Source organism: Rattus norvegicus, chromosome 2, assembly GCF_021556685.1.
Source record: "Rattus norvegicus strain SHRSP/BbbUtx chromosome 2, alternate assembly SHRSP_T2T, whole genome shotgun sequence".
Lineage (NCBI taxonomy): Eukaryota > Metazoa > Chordata > Mammalia > Rodentia > Muridae > Rattus > Rattus norvegicus.
Genome location: NC_141535.1, coordinates 217,576,220 through 217,598,636, shown reverse-complemented (window position 1 = coordinate 217,598,636; position 22,417 = coordinate 217,576,220). Strand labels below are relative to the sequence as shown.

Here is a 22,417-nt window from a genome sequence, read left to right as displayed (position 1 = left end):
CCTTCCATTTCTTGGAGCCTTCTTACTTGCTAGCATTATAGTGGTTTTGGGCATTTTCTTCTGAGTGGTCACCTATCATTGATGCCACCATGCACATTAATGTCCTGTCCTTGGATAAACAATTGTAATGATTGGCACATAGAGGGAATTCACTTTAAAGCCAAAGAATCGGTTTGATATGTTCACATTTAGAAATATGTTCTTTTATAGGTTTCGGCTATAATATTGACTACTCTCCTACTGCTTGTGATCAGACCCTAGGACTACCACTATTTAATATCTACTCATGCCAAGTAGTCAGTGAACAGTTACTACTTTATAGTGAATTTTAAACAAATTCTAAGACTAAGCAACTATTTCTACAGTTTTTTAAATTTACTGATACATTTAGTACAGTTTTTCCTCTATTTCAAATCAAATTTTTTGTATTGCCCTAATTACCTACACTAAAGTAATTTATAGATTCCGTCCTCTGCCATTAGGTTAACATATTTGGAAAGTCATTAGGTAATGTAATTGGTAAGTCATTAGGTAATGTAATTGGTAAGTCATTAGCACCAGAGGAATGTTGAAACCCTGATATTGAGCCCAGACACGAACCATGCCACAGGACAGAATATATAAAGAGAAACATTACCTATTCACTGCAGAGTTTATTATCGGAGTACTCTCCCACAACCCAAAGGACAATATAATTTCTTAAAACCACAATAGCTGGTCTTTGAGCTAACACTGAGATTTGTAAAGGAAAGGAGTTCAAATGCAACTTCCTCTCCATCACACGAACCAAGAATAGCACATTTTCATTCCCACTACAGGTTTGCCCTCAAATGCTCTTACAGAGACAGCATGGCATGATGCTTCTGGCCCAAAGTGCATTTCTTTTACAGTGTTCTGGAAAGGCCTGGTTTCCCTGAAGTGTGCTAACTGCTGACAGCTGATAAATTACCCCCGATATTTATCTGTGGTGTCAGGATAGCCTTGTGTTTTAACCTTAGTTAAAGGGAGCCTTGCTGCTTCCCCTGTTCACGATTAACTGCACCTATGAGTCTGCTAGGATGTTCTTGGGAGTCACGTGCTCTATGAAGATGGATCATTTCTTGTCTCAGTGCTGGACAGTCCGGAAGACCTGGAAAAGAAACGCATCTGCCGCATCATCACCCGTGACTTCCCACAGTACTTTGCAGTAGTGTCTCGCATCAAACAGGACAGCAATCTGATTGGCCCCGAGGGTGGAGTGCTGAGCAGCACAGTGGTATCACAGGTGCAAGCTGTCTTCCCAGAGGGCGCGCTCACCAAGCGCATCCGTGTAGGCTTACAGGTATGTCCGGGAAGGATGCGGATGATCCTGTAGGGGTTTACTACCATTGTGAGAATCAGCTTTTCAAATGAGAGTTGAAATGTCACCTAAACAAAGTTATCCCGAGTGAGCAAAGGCTAACGGATGAGACAACTAAGCTGGTGCAGGAGCTTGTTCCGAAGTCTGACTACTTGAGTTTGATTCCGGAAACCCGTATGATGGAAGATGAGAACTTCCTCAAGTTGTCGTCTGACCTGCATACATATACTGTAGCGTGAATGAATCTATACACACATCTATTACAATAGATAGATATGTATATGTGTGTGTATGTATGTATGTGTGTGTATGTATGTGTGTATATATACATATATAAGTAATATATACACACATATGTGTGTATGTGTGTATATGTATGTATGTGTGTATGTATGTGTATGTATGTATGTGTGTGTATATATATGCAATATATTCACACACATACGTGTGTGTATGTGTGTGTATGTCTGTGTATGCATGTATGTATGTGTGTATGTATGTATATGTATGTGTATGTATATATGTGTGTGTGTATATATATATATATGCAATATATTAACACACATACATGTGTGTGTGTATGTATGTGTATGTGGGTGTGTGTATTGCTTAATAGTACCAAACTTAGAACTTCCACATTTAAATCCACCAAACTCATTTGTGAGGTAAAAAGCGATGTTCGTCTGGATATGATGTGTGTTTGACATTAAGTGTAGTACTATATATAGCTAATGTTTTTTCCTACCTCGAAAGGCTCAGCCTATGCACAGTGAGCTGGTGAAGAAGATCCTAGGGAACAAAGCAACCTTCAGCCCAATAGTCACTTTGGAACCCAGGAGAAGGAAATTCCACAAGCCAATCACTATGACTATTCCTGTCCCCAAGGCTTCAAGCGACGTCATGCTAAATGGTTTTGGGGGAGATGCTCCAACCTTAAGATTACTGTGCAGCATAACAGGTAAGCCATGTATAACTGTATCGTAGAAAGTTCTAGAAGGTACTTAACAGAGTAAAAAACTGAGTGACTTTTACCACAGATAGCTGTGGAAGTTGAGAAATAGGTGAATGTCTGTAATCCCAGTATTTGGAAGGCGGAGGCAGAAGGATTATGAGTTCAAGAACTGTGTGCCCGATATGAAAAGGCCCTGTATCAAAAAGCTGTGGTGTTAAATGCACCAATTTAGGAAAAGCATCTTTTAATTACCTATGTGGACAAAAGGTGAAAAAATGAGTTACCCACCAAACAATGTTCTCTATCAGACTATTACATATTTACATATGGAGTCATTTTTAAAGTAAATGTTTTTAGTTTTACTTTTTAAGCCACTGAGTGCTGCTCATATGCATTGTATGATGCCATCCACTGGCTCCCCCCTGTCTATTGTCCTGGGCTGATCTTGTGCAGGCAACCCAGTCTTGTGAGTTGACCCATCTAACAGCCCACGTGCAGCTGCAGCGTCTCACAGCACCCCTCCTCATACTGCGGCTCTTACTTGGCTTCCTCTCTCTCCCTCAATGTTCCCTGAGCCCCACGGCAGGGCAGGATGAGAGAGGCCCCACCTGTTGTTGGCGGGAATAACAGAACAATTGCTTATACTCGGCACATGAGCAGTTGTGCTTCTCTGTATTAACCACTACCTACATCTACAAGGAGCTTCTCTGACCAAGGCTCACATCTATGGATATAAAGATAAATATTTACAAGGCAGCCCAACAGTATGACCATTTAGCAAAACAACAATAGTTTTCCCTAGCCATAGATTTTGGCTGTGTTCAGGGTACTTACTATACCCGAGTTTCCTCCTGTGGACCAGGCCTCAGAGCTAACCAAGTGAGCAGGGGGTCACCCCCCTACACAGTCCTGCTGCTGATGCACTAATGGGAACATCTTGTAGCCTGCAGAGTTCAACATTGGATCAAACCATTGATTTGTATTTTTTCTCCCAGAAGGCTATGTAGGAGGCCAAGGACGGAATGCCAAGACAGATAGATATTCCCTTAAATTTAGTTTACCTTGTGGTGGTGTCTGCTTTTTTTTAAGTGTCACTCCTTAGTATGGAGTTTTGATTTATGATTTTTGGTATTCAATTTATGATATTTTGTACCCTCTCATTTTAATTTAATTAAAATTTTTAATTAATTTAATTTCACTAATTAATTAGTTAATTAATGTATTTGGTGCTGGCCACCGAACCTAGGACATATTATTTGCTAGGTAAGGCAAGTAGTGTACTCCCGAGCTACATATCCTCAGCCCTGAAAGTTGTTTTGTTTAGGTTTGGTTTGGTTTTGTACTGAGAATAGAACATGGGGCTGTGTACACTCTAAGCAAACGCTCTACCCCTAACCTGTGTCCCAGCTCATTTTACTTTCCTCGTGTCCTTTTGTGGGATGGAGGGGTTACACAGGTCAATTGTCAGAAGCACAAAGATTTACAACCCCGTGTCTCTAATTTTGCCCAATTATCCTCCACAATTGCGCTCTCTCAGGTGGAACTACGCCTGCCCAGTGGGAAGACATCACAGGAACTACACCCCTAACGTTTGTCAATGAGTGTGTTTCCTTTACAACCAACGTGTCTGCCAGGTATGTGTGTGCGCGGCAGAGAAAAGCTCACTCACTGTATTTCTTTTTCTTTCTTCTCAAAATCATCTTTTCTTTTTGCTATTTGATATTGTTTCTTAATTCTCTCAAAGGGATTTTTATTGTTGTTTAACATTAAGTAAAGTCTACATCTAAGTTGACATGAACAGTAATAGCACAGTGGCCAAATCCTGCCAGTCAGGATAGAATCTATGGAAAATAAGTGTCCATCTGCTTTGGTTCTATGATTCTGATGTTAGCTTTGGCAGGCACAGCTGATGTTTCCAGTTCCCAAGGAATGAGAAATTTCCTGTTATCAACCAAGCAGCACGAAGAGTTGCCTTTTCAATAACCAAACAGTTATTGTTACCAAAGCACACAGTTCAGTCAGTGTATCTTGCTTAGTGGCTGAAGAATCAGTGTGTTATTCACCCAAACATATTTGCATGTTACACTTCTTTAAGAGGCTGGAGGGATCTTCTGGTTATTTCTTTTACACGCCACAATCGAAATTTAATATTAGTTCCCATTCATATGGTCTTCAGGTAAAAAAACACTTTCACATTTCTGGTTGGTTTGATTTAGTCTCAGTGGTTGGTGAACCCCTTAGAGAATGAAGCGATGAGGACATGATGTTGAAACCTTCAGAAGGTTAAATGAATAGGAGAGGAATCAAGGAAAGCAGGAACTCATTCAAAAATATCAACTTCGTAGTGTCTGATACTGAACTTTTAATTACCGAAGAGTTATATTACTTTTTATTTTAGTTATTTATTTTATTACCAAGGAACTCAAAAGCAATGGGTATGTCGAGAGACTGGTTAGGAAGCAGAGTTTCCAAAAGGAGAAACACAACTAGAATAATTAATCCAATCTTTTTGTTTTGTTTTTCTTTGCTTCGGGAGGGGTATAATCTTTGTTGAATGTGTTTATTATGCGTGGTAGTATGTTACATACGAACTTCTTGTAAGTGTGTATTGTACATGGAGTATAGTCACAGTTGATCTTAGAACATACCTCATGTATCTCTCTTTGCTAACACCTCTAGACCTCCTGTCTTTCCTGTTGCCTTCCTTGCTATTTCTGCCTCTGTTTCCCTTACCTCAGCCTCCTCTAGTCATTTCCCCCTCCCATGTCTTTCCTTTCCAAGAAACATTTGATGACTCTATTGATTGTATTGAAGGAATCGATCTGTTTTCAAGTGACACTGTAAACTCGAGGTAACTGGTTTTCTTTCCTTTTGTAGGTTCTGGCTGATAGACTGTCGACAGATTCAGGAGTCTGTGGCCTTTGCATCACAAGTGTATAGAGAAATTATCTGTGTACCATATATGGCCAAATTTGTAGTGTTTGCCAAGTCACATGACCCCATTGAAGCCAGGTTGCGGTGTTTCTGTATGACAGATGACAAAGTAGATAAGACCCTTGAACAACAAGAAAACTTCTCTGAGGTGGCCAGGAGCAGAGATGTGGAGGTAGGAATGCTGTACTGTGTAGCTTCACTATCAGGTCATTTGTTATCCAGTTATCATAGGAAGAAGGTTTGCTCAACAAAAGGAAGGCCAATCTAAATCTACATTTCTATTGGTTGAAGGCCAGTGTTCAAAATATGAATTTTTTTCTGACAATTTGGATCATAAATGGATGGTCTCTACATATGTAGATGAATTCCTATAAAATGTATTTTTATTTAAAATTTATTTTTATCGAAATAAAACTGTTAGTTATTGATAATCTCAGAGTACGTAGGTGTCTAAGAGTTTGTCATAACGATAGCAGCTTAGATGTTTTATCTTCATGGATTTTCTTTTAAAGTACTTCCTTTTGTTTAAGTGTTAGTCCAGATAAGTACGTTTTTACATTGATTTCTTTTTTAATAATTTCTCATCATTATAGATGTTTAGATACTGACATCCTGTGTTCTGCCTCATTGTGATGTCAAAAGTCACGTAATGCAAAGTTTACATTTAGGTACAGATATATATAGGTCTTTGTGGGTATCATGATATAACATTAAAAATGAGAAAGTTGAATGTTACCATGCAATTGAAGATACTCAGTAGCAGGAAGAAAAGTTGGTGCATGTTTTGTCATGTATGTGATATATGTCAATCAGCTGTGTGAGCACTGTCACATATGATCGACAGATGTCAATCAGCTGTATGAACATTGTCTGTATGTGTATTTTCAGAACTGAAGTTTCCAAAAACCCTCCTACTTTGCTTGTATAAGTGACATAAAAGTGATTCTTATTATCTCATTGCATGCTGGCCTCTGTTTTCTCTTAGGTTTTAGAAGGAAAACCTATTTATGTTGACTGCTTTGGCAACCTGGTACCACTAACCAAGAGTGGTCAACATCATATATTCAGTTTTTTTGCCTTCAAAGAAAACAGACTTCCTCTCTTTGTCAAGGTAATGCATACATAAAACTCTGGATTACTTAGACAGCTATTTAAGTACGAGTGCTGTTTTCAGTTACTTTCATAGCAAGAATATGTGATTTTCAAACATTTCCAGTGATTTTAAAGCATATTTAGAAGCGTTTGCAAAACACATTTTATTTTTGAAGTTCAAATTCAATCATAATCTTTAATGAGAGAATACATTTATGATGGGAACGAGGATAAACTAGGATCAATGTATTAAGTAGAACATTATCTGCTGCTTCCCAGATTAGAAAGCAAGTCATCTTGTGTGTGTGTGAGTATGTATGTGTATGAGTGTGTGTGTGTGTGTGTGTCTGTATGTGAGTGTGTATGTATGTGATTGTATGTGTGTGTATGTGCCTTTGAGTGTGTATGTATATGTGTGAGTTTGTATATGTATGTGTGTGGGTGTGTTGTTGAGAATGAACTTAGATTCTCACACCTAGTTACTAATAAGCAATGACTGTACTGGTGACTTAAGCTTCCAGCCCTCCTATTTCTTCGTTACTGTTATTTTCAGATGGCCATGCTGAGATTTTTAAAGTGTATGTGAATGTAACTAATGTAGCGACCAGAGGAACACTGACAACTTTTTGTAATAATGTCTCAAAAGACCCAGAATATCATAGTGCAATAAGAAATTGTTTCTAGTTAGAGCTATAGATTTACTTTTATCAATTCAGCTTTATAGAAAAATCAATATGAATGGCTCCATTTAGCATAGAATACCCAGGAGCATAAAAGATAGAAAGTAAAAGGGTGGCTATCATGAGAAAGGGGGTGGGGGAAGAGAGTGATTGCTTAATACATGGAAGCAATTATGCATGAGAATGGATGGTGGTGATACTTAGATAACAAAGCACATGTATTTGTGCCACAGAATACACCTAAAGTGGTTATAATGGTGTTTTCTATTACGAATACCACAGTTAAAATGAAATGAAGTTCTGATGATGCAATGAACTTGGATGTGTTGTGCTAAGTCAATAAAACACAAGGAAAATACTATGTGACTCCATTTTACAAATCCATGGGAACACAAACAAGCATGGAGATGGTCAGGGACAGGGCATGGGAAAGAAATGTGTACTGGGAACACTTTCTGTCTGGGTGGATTGAAAGCTCTGAGAAGTGGTGGTGATTGTACAACTTCATGAACATGCTTCACAGCACTTAAAAATAGTAGAAATGAACAGTTTTGTAGAAGGAATATTTTACCACAGTTTTTAAAAAGGTGAATTAGTTCTTGAGACCTAATGCATAGAAATGGAACTACATTTAATTATTATTTTATAGTTGAAATTTGCTGTGAGATCTGAAAGTATCTAGTGTCCTCACCCCAAACAAATGGAGACTTTCATGTGAAGCAGCACCTGTAGATTAGCATGACTGTTGGCTTCAGTTTACACTGGGTGCATATCAGACCATCCTGTTGTCTACCTTAAAAAACATACAGTCTTTTCATTCATACTTCAGAAAGCAAACATGCTGGGAAGACGTTTTCAAAGTGTTATAAATGACAGCAGAATAGAAAAGGGAAGAGCTTTGGGTCCTTGTGGATTTTATGTCCCTCCGTTAAGTGTTACCCAGTTGAAATTATTTCCCCTCTAAACCACCCCGGCTGTCAGATGTAGATGAAGAACATATGTCTTTCTCGTTCAAGGTACGTGACACAACCCAGGAACCTTGCGGGCGACTCTCATTTATGAAGGAACCCAAATCCACAAGAGGACTGGTGCATCAAGCTATTTGCAACTTAAACATCACCCTGCCGATTTATGCCAAGGTATCGTGATGTCCGCTGCCGTGTTCTCAGACAGCATAGAGCTGGACGTTCAGCTTCTTTATCAGACACAGAACACAAGCACCTGTGCTAATCACTTTGGCATTTCATGCACTTTGATGGATGCTTTTATTGCTATAGATCAGATATGGCAGAGAAAAATATGAGTCTAAGGTTTAATGGGGTTTTTGTACTAAATTTGAAAGAAAAAAAACCTGTCTTTGTCCCCATTCTTGTTTCTGTGAGCCTTCCTGGGGTCACATGATGCACTGCCTCCCACCAGGATGTTAGTGTCTTAGCTTCTGCTCGCTACCCACTCTGAGTGGGGTCAACTTAAAGGTTCAAAGCAAAAGCCTTGTATTTTATCTTCTACGGAAGTAGTTACCTGCTCATCTCCTAGCCTGCCCGATTTAATAATTGAATTTTAAACTGACTTTCCAGTTCATTTAACATGATCGGTACAAACATATCCTCCTGATGGAAGGAGTACGTTTGAGGCACCACTGTAAAGTTTTGTTAATTCCTAACCCAAGTGTGCCTAGTATTACTTTCTCCCCAAATCTTTCCCATGACATAATTGTTTTACTGCTATGGTTGTGTCAAAGAAGGCAACTCAATCAGTTAAGTGAGTGGGCAACGTTATTTTGAAAGTGTTTGTTTTTCTTTAAACTAATACCATCTTATATAGCCAGCCGCCGACGGTAGTCGGTGCATAGCTACTGCAAGTGTTCAGTTCGTTCTGCACTTGACGAAGGGGCAAACAGAGGTGCTGAGACCTGGAAGGGAAGTAGGGAGATACTTAAAACTTTTGATCTTGAGTCGACAGAACCAAGAACTCTCTATATTACTTTTACCCCATCATAGTTGCTGCAGTGTATACTGGTTTAAATACTCATTTTTGGAAATAGCCACCAGCTAGGCGGGATCCTAGCATATGTTTACTGTTGACAGTTCTTAATAATTAAAAAGGCAATTGGATATCTATTTTCATGTATTATATGCATGGTATGCCACAACGGGAATGTAGCGATAGATAGACCAACCAAGGAAATACGATGTAATTGTAATCTCATGACACAAACGCACTTGGGCATTGTCATCTCCAGAGGCAGAGTGGCAACTCACAGGAGAAGTACACAGGCCACCAATATCAGTGTGACTGTGGTTTGACTGGTCGCAGTGAGCTGCTATCCATGTTCTGTGGAGAAAAAAAAAACATTTATTTTATATTTTTTGAGGCAAGTTATAGCACATAGAGTTATTAATTTTGGGTGTTCAGGGATGACTTTCTATTTAGTAACTTAAGAGTAGATGCCTAATATTGCATATCTAAGATATGCTTGAGACTTTGCTAACTTTCTATTATAATAATGTCATCCCTGAGTATTAAAATGTTTCCAACATAATCTTACTAATGATGGTCGACATTTTCAGTCAGTATCCATAGTAACTGGGATAGCATCACCATCATTTCTGTAGACCAATTCCACCAGACAAATTAAATATCAAGCTTTGAGACTGACGGTGACCTTGGGTCAGAAATTAGCATATCCATCATTTGGTCCTTTTGTATCTTTAGATATATAAACTTTGATTAGTCTTCTTTAACTGTTTGTCTTCTATAAACTATTTAAGAAAGCAGTCTGAGTTTACCCTGTGCCTGCTTGACGCTTATAGGTGGGATATTTTTACTTGTTTCTTCTAAACGTTTTCTTCTTTCTCTCTTCTTTCCCATCTTGCACGACATCTTGGGGCATCAAGGAATCGGAGTCCGATCAAGAGCAGGAGGAAGAGGTAATTTTACAACAGCAACACTGTTCCCGCTGTGTCATTGCTGGTACCACTAAAGAGAACATGTGGTTGACCTCTGACTTTAAAGAAATAGACAGCGAGTCTTAGGAAATAGATGAGCAGAACCTTAGTCAACCTCTCTGATCCTATGTTTTTGTATCTGGTGAACGGTGTTCGGAAAATCACAGTTTCCTTATTTATTTTTGCCTGTTATACAATAGTTGGTATCTCTCCACAACTCCTAATGGCCGTCATCTGAGAGACACTCAAAGGCTAGTCTGAGGATGTCTGAAGATAATGGTGATTACGCACAGTGGTTTGCTTTATAGATCTCATAGCCTCATAGCACATCACAGGTTGTGCCTGTGATGACGTCATCACACTGGCGATTGTTAGGGTGTGTGCTGGGGCATTTCTGGGTTCTTGAATCATCTTAGCTCCAATATGCAACGTGCAGATTTGTTTATGCGTAGCTTATATAAGTGAAAGTTAGTAACTTTTAGGAATATAATGTGGTCCTAACACCAAGATTGAGAATCACTATGGAAATGGTTAACTTTTAGGAGAACATAGTCCAATTGTTAGGGTCCAAGATTAAAATATAAATATATAGTAATAATGAACATTCTTCATAAAATATATTTGCAAAGCATAGTGTTCCACACACCTCACTAGCGTGGGTTTCTCTCCTATCTTCTGTGAGAAATTACATACATATACAGGAAACAAATTCTAAAGAGGGTGCCTTGGACAAAGTAGATATCTGGTCATATGCACTCCAATTTTTAAAACCAATGTGTGTTTATCTCCTTTTAAAGGTCTGAAAACACCCAATATCATAACAAAAATGAAAGAACTCATTGGAGACCTCTTTATATTTACCCATTATTATAGGCACTTAAGTTTCCAAAACTAATTATCATTAGTGCATACATTTTTAATATACTATCATTTTTAAATGTTATGCTAATGCATCTGAATTATAAAAGTGCAAGGAAAAGTATAATAACCATTCTGTGTCCACCAGCCTCAGATGTACGGCCTTAGTTCAGAGGACTGCCCCATATCCCCCATTTCTGTCATAGGAAGCTACAAAACAGATGTGAGATGTCCATCTCTCACACACACCGACAAAGGATGCTTGACTGGTCACTCATTCTCCTGTGTGCGTCACTGTGACACATTCGGTTTCCTTCCTGAGCTCTGTGATTCTGTCACCCTAGCCCTTAAACTAGGAAACCAACTTTGTTGTGTTCATAAACAAACTAATTCCATCAGATACATACCCTGCACACACCCCCACTCCCCATGAAATACTTCCAGGAGGTCTCTAGTCTTCCTAGTCTTCCTAAAGTACAGCGGTTAGAGCTCTGGCTCACTATTGCTACAAGATGGCGTCTATAGCGTCTGTAGAATGCACCTCCCAGCATGCTTTGCCGTTCTCTTGTTCTTTCCTCCATTAATTTGGCACTTATAGCTTAATATTGACTTCACCTTCTTCATGGCCTTTCCCTACTGTGAATTTCTTACATCAGACACCGATGGGGTCATCTCTTCTCAGGAATACAATATAGTTTATATATTATCTATATATTTCTATAGTATCTAGAAGCGATATATGAATGTGTTTATATATACAAGCCTTAGCTGATGTCACTCTCAGGTATACAATTACAAATAGATTCTTGCTGTGCACGTAAGAGACTCTGAGCCGAGAGCTCTTTTGTAACCACTGAATTTGTGTATGTTTTCTTTCAGATCGGTATGACATCAGAAAAAAGTAAGACTTTAAATAAAAATTGAGTTTGTTTGAAAGCTGGCTATATTGAAGAGAAGCATGAATTAAGATGCAAGCTAGTTGCCATTACTAACCACTATAATAATTACATTTGTCTATAATTCTTATTAATCATTAATAGACATTGATGAAAGCAGCTTGGCCAGTTAAATCATAGTAGACCTAATCTGTGATCTAACGAGCAATAATAATGCAGTGATTATTCATTTAAGCATTCACTTTCTTTTGACATCCCTGTCACTCCTGGCATTGCTGTCCAGCCTGTTTAGAAAGCTACCCTACCGTTTTGTCCTTTTGTTAGCATAACACTGTCACCTCATTATTTTTTAAGCACTGACATGACAGTATTACTTTTACATCTATCTACGGTGACCACTGTAGAGAGCCTTTCCTTCGGAAGGGCATGCCAGACAAAAGTAATACTGTCTAATAGTTCTTAGCCGAAGCTCACCCCTTGACACACCCTACCACCCCTTCCTCTCTTACTGTGGTGAAGCGCATCTGAACCCTTTAGGTGAGACCTAACAGAATTCTGTGAAAAATTCAAAGAAAATAAAATAAAAAGACAAGAATGCAAAAATTAAAGTATCCCAGATAAAGCTGCTGACCACAGTGTGTCCTCATGTGGCTATGTTTAAAGAACAACTTGAAATCCTCAACAGAATACAGTGTCAGCCTATTTCCTGATCCTCTGGCTTCTTGTACAGAAACCCAAGTTGAATTTTAGATTTTTCCTTTGTATTATGCCTTGAACCCTTGAGAAAAAACATTGTAACTTTAATGATTAAGATTTATAGTGATTCATCTTATCTGAGGGCAACATCCTGAATGGAAAGGCCACAGAGATATGTGTGGGTCATCATCTTTCTGCCCCAATTGTATTAGTTACTGTTCCGTTGCTGTGATAAAACACCATGATCAAAGCAACTTACAGAAGGAAGATTTTATCTGGGGCTTGAGGTTCCAGATGGTTTGGAGTTCCAGTTGGCAGAGCAAAGGTAGTAAGGTGGCAGACTGCTGGAGTCTGGAAACTTCAAAGTCTGTCTACCCCTAGTGACCTCTTCTTCCAGCGATGCTACACCTCCTAAGTCTCAGAAGAGAGCCACCAACTAGGGACCAAGCATTAAAATACCCAAGATTTGTGGGGGGTAGATCTCATTTAAACACCATGCTGATGACATGTTCTTTTGAAGTCTTAGCATATTGTAGCTTACTGCTGTCCTATTGGGATGGCTTTAACTGAGGCTTACCCTTACGTTCAATCCGCATTCAAAATGAAACTATCTGAGGTGCTGATATCTTCAATAATTTATATGACTAAACAAATCAGTATTAATATAAATTTATTTAATATATATTTTTCTATTCTTTTTTTTTGGAGCTGGGGACTGAACCCAGGGCCTTGCGCTTGCTAGGCAAGCACTCTACCACTGAGCCAAATCCCCAACCCCTTAATATATTTTATATATAAATTACACATACATACACACACATACACACACACACACACACACACACACACACACACTCACATACACACATGCTATCCTCTGAACAAATACAAATTCTGTCCAGAGGAGGCATTCTATTTATGACACATACTACTGTTGCTTTCACTGATTTTTTTAAGTGATATTTTTCTCTTCCTCTTTCTTCTTTAGGGCTATTATGTAGACTTAAATGATCCCTTCCTTTACTCCTTTGTACAAGCTAGTAGGAATTAAAAATTACTGGTCTGAGTCAGTTAAAAAATTAGTAATATCACCCATATTGCTATAATGTCAAGGATTCTCTTGAACGACACCTGGATACTTTGAATATCTTCCAGATTTCAAATGTAGATTCTTATTTGTCTGTGGTTTTCAGTTTAAGGCAACCCTTATATAATTTCCATATAGATAAGTCTTTGGATAAGCCAACCCTGAGGGTTTCTTCCTCTCTGTTGGTGGTTAAAAGGCCTCCTGACCCGTGACTTCAGTGTAGTCAAACCAACTTAGGCATAGGGAGGTAAGCACGCTTCACCACAGTAACCTTTTACATTTTTGTTCTAATTTCTTACCACCCTCCTGCCCGTGCTTTTCTGCAAGGCTGCCCCTGCCCAGCGGTTTTACCCCACCTTTGCTTTGCATGGAAATAACTTGGCTTACATCAACTGTGCGTGTGTCCTGTGTGACTGTCTCTAATTTGGGTTGCCATGCATCACATTGAAACTCTGAATTCACATACACGTTCAGTCACCACTGCTGTTTCCGTCGTTTGTCTTCCCTTTCCTTTATCCTCCTCCTTGATCGGTCTAGTACACTTCTAAGCAAGGAGGTTCCTCCAAGGAAAGGGTCATGCCTCCCAGCATGAGACACGTGTCATTGTTAGGTGTGGATTTCCCTTAGATGAAATGCCAGTCCGCAGCTGATTCAGATGTGTTTTCAGCCATTGCTGCAAGGTGACAGAACTGTGCTGACTGAATTCCAGACCTATGGGATTTACAATGTAGGAACATCACTGGGTACGAGTCTGAATTTGCTCCTACTGGCTTTCTCGGGGAGGAAATCAAAATTCCGCTATTTCTAATGCTTTTTTTTTCCTTATGTTTTCCCCATGGTTTTTGTTTTGTTTTGTTTTCTGACATTGATCTGTAATATCTGGACAATCTTGAGATGCCTCTGTGTAATTTCACTGCGCTCTTTCTTTTTGATTTGTGATTTTTTTTATGTATGTCTTGAGTATTTGTGATAGCTTTGTTGTATGTATGAATGTGCTACAGTGAGAAAATTAAGCAAGTTATTTCCTGCTCATTTTCCTTTTCAGTTATTTTTTCCGTTAGCCTTGCTTTGCTCTTGTACCTTGAGACCTTGTGGATCCACCATTCCCAGCCCATTCTGTTGCCCCTCCCACCACCAGGAAAAGACGCTGTGTTGTTTTGGTCCTGATTACATTTGCCAATATCTTTTTTGATTTCCATTTTACTTTCAATGTTTTTCATTCACATCAAAGATGATGAGACAGAGTCGACAGAAACATCTGTCCTGAAAAGCCATCTGGTTAATGAAGTTCCTGTCTTAGCAAGTCCGGACTTGCTCTCTGAAGTTTCTGAGATGAAACAAGATTTGATCAAAATGACGGCCATCTTGACCACAGATGTGTCTGATAAGGCAGGTTCCATCAAAGTGAAGGAGCTGGCAAAGGCTGGTGAAGAGGAGCCAGGCGAGCCCTTTGAAATTGTAGAGAGAGTCAAAGAGGACTTAGAGAAGGTGAATGCGATCCTGAGAAGTGGAACGTACATGAGAGACGAAGGCAGTGTGCGGAGTTCTCAGTCTGAGCGGGAGCTAGAGGAGGAATGGGTTATTGTCAGCGATGAGGAAATCGAAGAGGCCAAGCAGCATGCCCCGGTAGAAATCGCTGAACACCCATGTGTAGAGGTCAGAGTAGACAGAGAGACCAAGACCAAAGTAGAGAAGGACTCCACTGGGTTAGTGAACTACCTCACAGATGACCTAAATTCATACACGGGTACTCATGAAAAGAAGCCACAAACAGCTCCAGAAAAGTCAGGGGAGACAAGCCAGGCTTCAGCCATTGTCAAGAGTTCTGAGAGTAATAAAGGCAAGACCTCCCCAGCAGAGGAGAAACAGAGCGCTCAGAAGCAGGTTAAACCGAGCCTAGTGATAAAGAAGCCAGTGCGGCGGAAACTAAAAGAGAAACAGAAACAGAAAGAGGAAAGCCCACAAGGCAGCGAAGAAAAGACTGAACTTAAGAAAGGTAGCTCAGAGGAGTCAGTAGATGAAGACCGGGGCCTGGCCCCTGAACCCCTTCCCACTGCCAAGGCCACCTCTCCTCTGATAGAAGAAACTCCTATTGGTTCCATAAAGGACAAAGTGAAGGCTCTTCAGAAGCGAGTGGAGGATGAGCAGAAAGGTCGAAGCAAGTTGCCAGTCAGAGTCAAAGGCAAAGAGGATGTGCCCAAAAAGACCACTCCCAGGACACACCCAGTTGTGTCGCCCTCTTCAAAGTCCTCTCCTTCCTCTAAAACGGAAAGGCACTCTTCCCTTACTTCCTCTGCAAAAACTGAAAGGCACTCACCAGTGTCACCATCAAGCAAAAATGAGAAACACTCCCCTGTGTCGCCCTCAGCAAAAGCCGAACGACATTCACCAGTATTTTCTGGTAAACCCGAGAAACATTCACCTGGTTCCCCCTCAACCAAAAATGAAAGACATTCCCCTGTGTCATCTATAAAAACAGAACGACACACACCTGTGTCACCTTCAGGCAAAACAGATAAACGTCCACCTGTGCCATCATCTGGAAGAACAGAGAAACATCCTCCAGTGTCACCTGGCAAAACAGAAAAGCGCTCTCCCGGTGCACCTTCTATAAGAACCCCGGAGAAGCAGGCACCTGGGTCTGCCACTGGGAAACATGAAAAGCACCTACCTGTGTCTCCAGGGAAGACAGAAAAACAGCCACCCATATCGCCCACCTCCAAAACTGAACGAATTGAGGAGACAATGTCTGTCCGGGAGCTCATGAAAGCTTTCCAGTCAGGTCAGGACCCATCTAAACACAAAACAGGACTCTTTGAGCACAAATCAGCAAAACAAAAACAGTCACAAGACAAAAGTAAAAGTCGGGTAGAAAAAGAAAAAGGCCACTCTGTAACCCAGAGAGAAACCCAGAGAATAGAAAATCAGACAGCCAAACGTGGCCAGAGATTCCAGGTGACGGGAGCCATGGAATCCAGACGGTTCCGTTCTACCACCATCACCGTTGGGCTCAGGACAGAAGATCCGGTTAGAGAAAGGTTTGAGAGAACCCCCGTTACTAAAACACCCGAGGCAGTTCCACCGGTGGCGGCGGCAGTGGCGGCGGCAGCAGCAGAAGAAAGCCATCGTGGGGCTGAGACCCTTCAAGAGAAGACTGTGGATGAGCAGGAAGACATGGACCTCCAGATCAGCCCAGACAGGAAAACCTCCACTGACTTTTCTGACGTCATCAAGCAAGAGTTAGAAGACAATGACAAATACCAACAATTCCGCCTCACTGAGAACACAGAAAAGGCTCAGATTCATTTAGACCAAGTAATCACGAGTCCCTTCAACACGACATTTCCACTAGATTACATGAAAGATGAGTTCCTCCCAGCTCTGTCTTTACAGAGTGGGGCTTTGGGTGGCAGTTCGGAAAGCCTGAAGCAGGAAGTGATAGCGGGCTCACCTTGTGGCAGCTTGATGGAAGGCACACCTCAGATCAGTTCAGAAGAGAGCTACAAACATGAGGGCCTAGCGGAAACTCCTGAGACAAGTCCAGAGAGTCTTTCTTTCTCACCAAAGAAAAGTAAGGAACAAATTGGAGAGGCCAAGGAAACTATCAAGGTAGAAACGCCCACAGACATTCATTCAGAAAAAGAGCTTCCTATAACCAATGACATTGCTGATAGTTCTGAAAAACAAGGTGCTGGGGTCCCTGGGGATTCAGAGCATGTTCTGAAGGAGGTTACCCAAGTCCCTCCCAAAGATGTGTGCTCCAAACAAGAGGACTGCCCTGGCAGCCACAGTGTATCATTAGCAAATGAGACATGCCAGGCACTTACTGAGGAAGGGTCCTGCAGGGACAGTCAGCTCCCAGTTGTTAGTTCAGCTTGTAAGACACAAGCAGTAAGTGAAACTCAGGAATCCTTAGCTACCTCAGAGGTGACAAAGGTCTTCCCACTATCTGATGCTACTGTCAAGACAGTTGAGGGAACAGAACCAAAACCCCAGGGAGTCATTAGAAGTCCCCAAGGGCTAGAACTCCCTCTCCATAACCGGGATAGTGAGGTCCTCAGCCCAATGGCTGATGAATCATTAGCAGTCAGCCACAAAGACTCTCTAGAAGCCAGCCCTGTGCTAGAAGATAACTCCTCACACAAAACTCCCGATTCTCTGGAACCAAGTCCCCTGAAAGAGTCCCCTTGCAGGGACTCCCTGGAAAGCAGCCCAGTTGAGCCTAAAATGAAGGCAGGAATTCTCCCAAGTCACTTTCCTCTCCCTGCAGCTATTGCCAAAACAGATCTTGTTGCTGAAGTGGCTTCCATGCGTTCTCGGCTGCTTCGAGATCCCGATGGCAGTGCTGAGGATGACAGTCTAGAGCAGACATCACTCATGGAGAGCTCAGGGAAAAGCCCCCTCTCCCCTGACACCCCCAGCTCTGAAGAAGTTAGTTATGAGGTCACACCCAAACCTTCAGATTCAAGTACACCCAAACCGGCTGTGATTCATGAATGTGCAGAGGAGGATGACTCTGAAAACGGGGAGAAAAAAAGGTTCACACCAGAAGAGGAAATGTTCAAAATGGTAACGAAAATTAAAACGTTTGATGAACTTGAGCAAGAAGCAAAGCAAAAAAGGGACTACAAAAGAGAGCCCAGGCAAGATGAATCCTCCTCATCCTCGGACCCCGATGCTGACTGTTCAGCAGAAGTGGACGAACAGAAACAGATGGGGAGCACAGAGGGTGAGAGTGACGTCCCTGTCTTGGTGACTTCAGAGAGCAGAAAGGCTTCTTCCTCCTCAGAGAGTGAACCTGAGCTGACACAGCTGAGTAAAGGTGCGGACTCAGGTCTTCTGACAGAGCCAGTTATTCGAGTGCAACCTCCATCTCCCCTCCCATCCAGCATAGACTCTAATTCCAGCCCGGAAGAAGCACAGTTCCAGCCCATAGTTCCCAAGCAATATACTTTCAAGATGAACGAGGAGGTTAAAGAAGACCCGGGTAACCCAGAAGAAGACAAAGATTGCAAATCACACTTAGCTGAAGACAGTCAGACTCATTCTGCTGATGGTGCCGATGGGTCTCATGCTGACCTGAACAGAGAGACTCCTCAGTTAGAAGCCTGTGATGGCCATGGTTGTAAGGCTGTGAGTCCTAGCAACTCAGCCACTCCTGTCTCCCTAGGAGTTCAGAGTCCAGAGTGTCATGATGTTGATAAGCCCCTGGCCATTGATAACGATTCACTAGCTCTCCAGGATACTCATGGAAGTGACCTTGAAGAAAGAGAGTTTGATCCTTCCAGAGTGGAGTCTACACAAGCAAGTCTTCCCAGTGAACACTCGTCCTTGTCTTCTTCGTCTCATTGTGCGGTACCTGAAGAAAATGAATCAGCTAAAGAAATATCTTCTCCATCTTCCCCTGTAAAAGTAGAGGTCACAGTAACTGACCCAGTTTTGGAGAGCATGTCAGAGGACTGTCCTACTCAAGAGGCATCTACTACAACTCACACAGAAAGGTTTGCCATGGACGGTCCAGTGTCTGATATAGCCGAGACTGATGAAAATTCTCATCCTCAAATCACCAGCCCTTATGAAAATGTTGCTTCCTCATCCTTTTTCTCTGGTGAACCCAGCAATTTCCAAACAGATACCTGTCATCCTACAGTTGTTCATTCACCTGAAGTGTATTCTGTTATTATCAGATCCTCTCCTGAGGATGTCATAATGACCAGCTCCTCTAGTAGAACGGACTCAGGTGAAGCATCTAATTGTGAGGGCCATGACCTAGACACTGAATGTGAGCAAAAAAGTGCTCTGTGGCCAATGCAGTCTGATGAGCCCCCCTTGTCTGTAGCACCCACGACACCAAACGCACCAGTAGTGACTGGTGAACAAGTAAGCAAAGTCATCATCACCAAAACGGATGTGGATGCTGACTCTTGGAGCGAGATACGTGAAGATGACGCAGCCTTTGAAGCTCGAGTGAAAGAGGAAGAGCAGAAGATATTTGGTTTGATGGTAGACAGACAGTCACAGGGCACCACCCCTGATACCACCCCTGCTAGAACTCCAACTGAAGAGGGGACCCCGACAAGTGAACAAAATCCATTCCTCTTTCAGGAAGGAAAGCTGTTTGAGATGACCCGAAGTGGTGCTATTGATATGACCAAAAGGTCCTATGCGGATGAAAGTTTGCACTTCTTCCAAATCGGCCAAGACTCCAATGAAGAGACTATCTCTGAAGACTTGAAGGAAGGGGCCACTGGGGCTGAGCCTCCACAGACGGAGACTACTAGTGAGTCACTGGAACTCTCAGGACCCAAAGAAGCAATGGATGACGAAGGAGAATTAGTTCCTGATGATGTAAGTGAGGAAATAGAGGATTTACCCGCCTCGGATGCTGACCTTGACTCCAAAGTGGTAATTTCAGCTTCCACAGAAACACCCACCAAAGAGGCTGTATCCACAGTGGCCGAGGAGCCCGCCACCATGCAGTGGAGTGATTCTCTAAGCACTGTGAAGCAGACATCTTGCCCTACTTTCCCCGAACCTGTTGGTCAGCTGGACTTTTCCACTGTCACTAGGTCTGTTTATTCGGATCGGGATGATGAGTCCCCAGATTCTTCTCCCGAGGAACAGAAGTCTGTGATTGAGATCCCTACTGCACCCATGGAAAACGTGCCTTCTGCTGAAATCAAACCCCAGATTCCTATCAGGACTCTCCCCACTTCAGTGTCAGCCCCTCCATCTGCAGAGGATGAGAGTGCATTTTCTGATGATTTCCCATCTGGTCTGGATGGGGAGAGTGAGGAGGATGGGGCAAAACCAAAGTCCAAAATCCCCATCAAAGCACCCCCCCAAAGAACTGAGTGGCACCCCTCCCATCCAGACATATCTCTCCAGAAGACAGGTGTCCCCCAGGGACAAGACGTGTTAAGCCGAGGACCAGATGGTAGAAGCAAGTCAGAATCAGACGCTAGCTCCTTGGATGCTAAGACCAAATGCCCAGTGAAAGCCAGAAGTTACATTGAGACAGAAACAGAGAGCAGGGAGAGGGCAGAGGAGTTTGAGTCAGAATCAGAAGAAGGGGCCACAAAACCAAAGCTCTTTGCATCCCGACTGCCAGTGAAGAGCAGAAGCACCTCATCTTCCAGCAGGACAGGCACGAGCCCCACAAGAGAGAGTAGGGAGCACTTCTTTGACCTTTACCGGAACTCCATAGAATTCTTTGAGGAGATTAGTGATGAGGCTTCCAAATTAGTAGACAGGCTTACACAGTCAGAAAGGGAGCAGGAGCCACCCTCAGACGACGAAAGTAGCAGTGCCCTGGAAGTGTCAGTCATTGAGAATCTGCCACCTGTTGACACTGAGCACTCAGCTCCTGAGGACATCTTTGACACAAGGCCCATTTGGGATGAGTCCATTGAGACTATGATTGAACGCATCCCTGATGAAAATGGCCATGACCGAGCTGAAGGTATTTGCCAGCCACTGGGAATCCCTGTGCTACGCATGTCATAAATTTGATATAGATTTTTTTTTGGTAATGTTTGTTTTATTTTGTGATTTATGTCTCATTTTCTTTAAGCTTTCTGTAGTGGTTAATGTGTTTGTGTAAGCCCTTTGTGTTTTGTGCTTTTTCTGTATATTCTTGTCTATGAAACAATCTCAAGATTGAGTAATGAGAATGCTTATCCAAACCAGAAACGTAACCAAGCAACGGGGGCCCTCGCTTTTCTTTGGCTGCTGCACGTAAAGCCATACAAGCGTTGAGTTTTGTTGTTCTGATGTTCCAGGCTTAGCCTCCAGTTAAATACATTTGCTTTTACACACAAGAATGTGGATTTCACAGCACAAGGCCAATTGGCTCTAATTTTTAATTTTTTTGTGTGTACTTTAATCGGTACATCCAACTTTGTCATGATTAGGAGGCCCTTTACTCAAAACAATTTCTCACATCCAGACATTCTAATTATTGTGGGTCTGTTTTTCAATTCAAAGAGGTCAGCTTTCCGATATCCATGAGAACCAAATTAGTCCAACAAACCTGAGGTAAAAATGAACAGCGAAATACTCAGGCGAGATTCAGCAGACAACAAAATCTCAAACTCTGCATGATGTGAGGGAATGATGGCTTTTGGGATTGAATTTTTTTTTAAACAAGGAAACCATGGGTGGCTTTGAGAGGTAACCTTCAGGCTTCCATTGTCTCTAAATGAAGACTTATCCCTATGTGGGTGGCAGAATTTCACATGCTACCCAGCAGTCCACAGCAGTTAAAAGGGAATTGGATAAATTCTAGTTTGTGAGAGTGTGTACTCCATGACTTTGTTTAGAAACAGACAGCCAGAACCTTTGCCTCAGAAGCAAATGTCCCACTGGCAAGGATCTACAAAGCTCATGTGCCTTTGCCCTGCCTTCTTCCAAAGGTCAATAGGACATTGTTGTTCCTGGCCTCAGATTAAGTCCAGGTATAAGATAATTCTTAGTGCATTCCTTCAGGTAGGACGTGGTGGTGATGGTCACCTCCATAGGCATGAGGACTACAGTCCAACCAGTTACTCTACTTCTGTATCCCATCTGTGGTTTCTCTGGTGTTTCATATGTCAAGTGAGTGTGCTTTGGTGGACTGTCTCCTCCTCCTCCTCCTCCTCCTCCTCCTCCTCCTCCTCTTCCTCCTCCTCCTCCTCTTCTTCTTCTTCTTCTTCTCTTCTTCTTCTTCCTCTTCCTCTTCCTCTTCCTCTTCCTCTTCCTCTTCTTCTTCTTCTTCTTCTTCTTCTTCTTCTTCTTCTTCTTCTTCTTCTTCTTCTTCTTCTTCTTCTTTTCCTCCTCCTCCTCTTCTTTTTCCTCCTTCTCCTTGTCTTCCTCCTCCTCTTCTCCTTCACAATCACAAAAGGAAAGTCCTGAGATAACTAGACACTCTGTTCAGTTACAAGTCTTCATTAAAGGG

The 22,417-nt window shown here is 41.9% G+C and overlaps 1 protein-coding gene across 51 annotated transcripts in view; it reads left to right on the top strand.

Annotated features, from left to right (window-relative positions):
- Positions 1-22,417, top strand: part of Ank2 (ankyrin 2) — a 575,390-nt gene that overhangs the window by 534,397 nt on the left and 18,576 nt on the right. For 30 of the 51 annotated variants that reach the window (XM_087627845.1, XM_087627842.1, XM_087627856.1 and 27 more), the window contains 8 exons: positions 1,110-1,321; positions 2,093-2,297; positions 3,829-3,925; positions 5,169-5,397; positions 6,211-6,336; positions 8,014-8,136; positions 9,895-9,927; positions 11,683-11,704. In XM_087627845.1, the coding sequence (XP_087483971.1) occupies positions 1,110-1,321; positions 2,093-2,297; positions 3,829-3,925; positions 5,169-5,397; positions 6,211-6,336; positions 8,014-8,136; positions 9,895-9,927; positions 11,683-11,704 (1,047 nt within the window). 51 annotated transcript variants of the gene reach the window in all.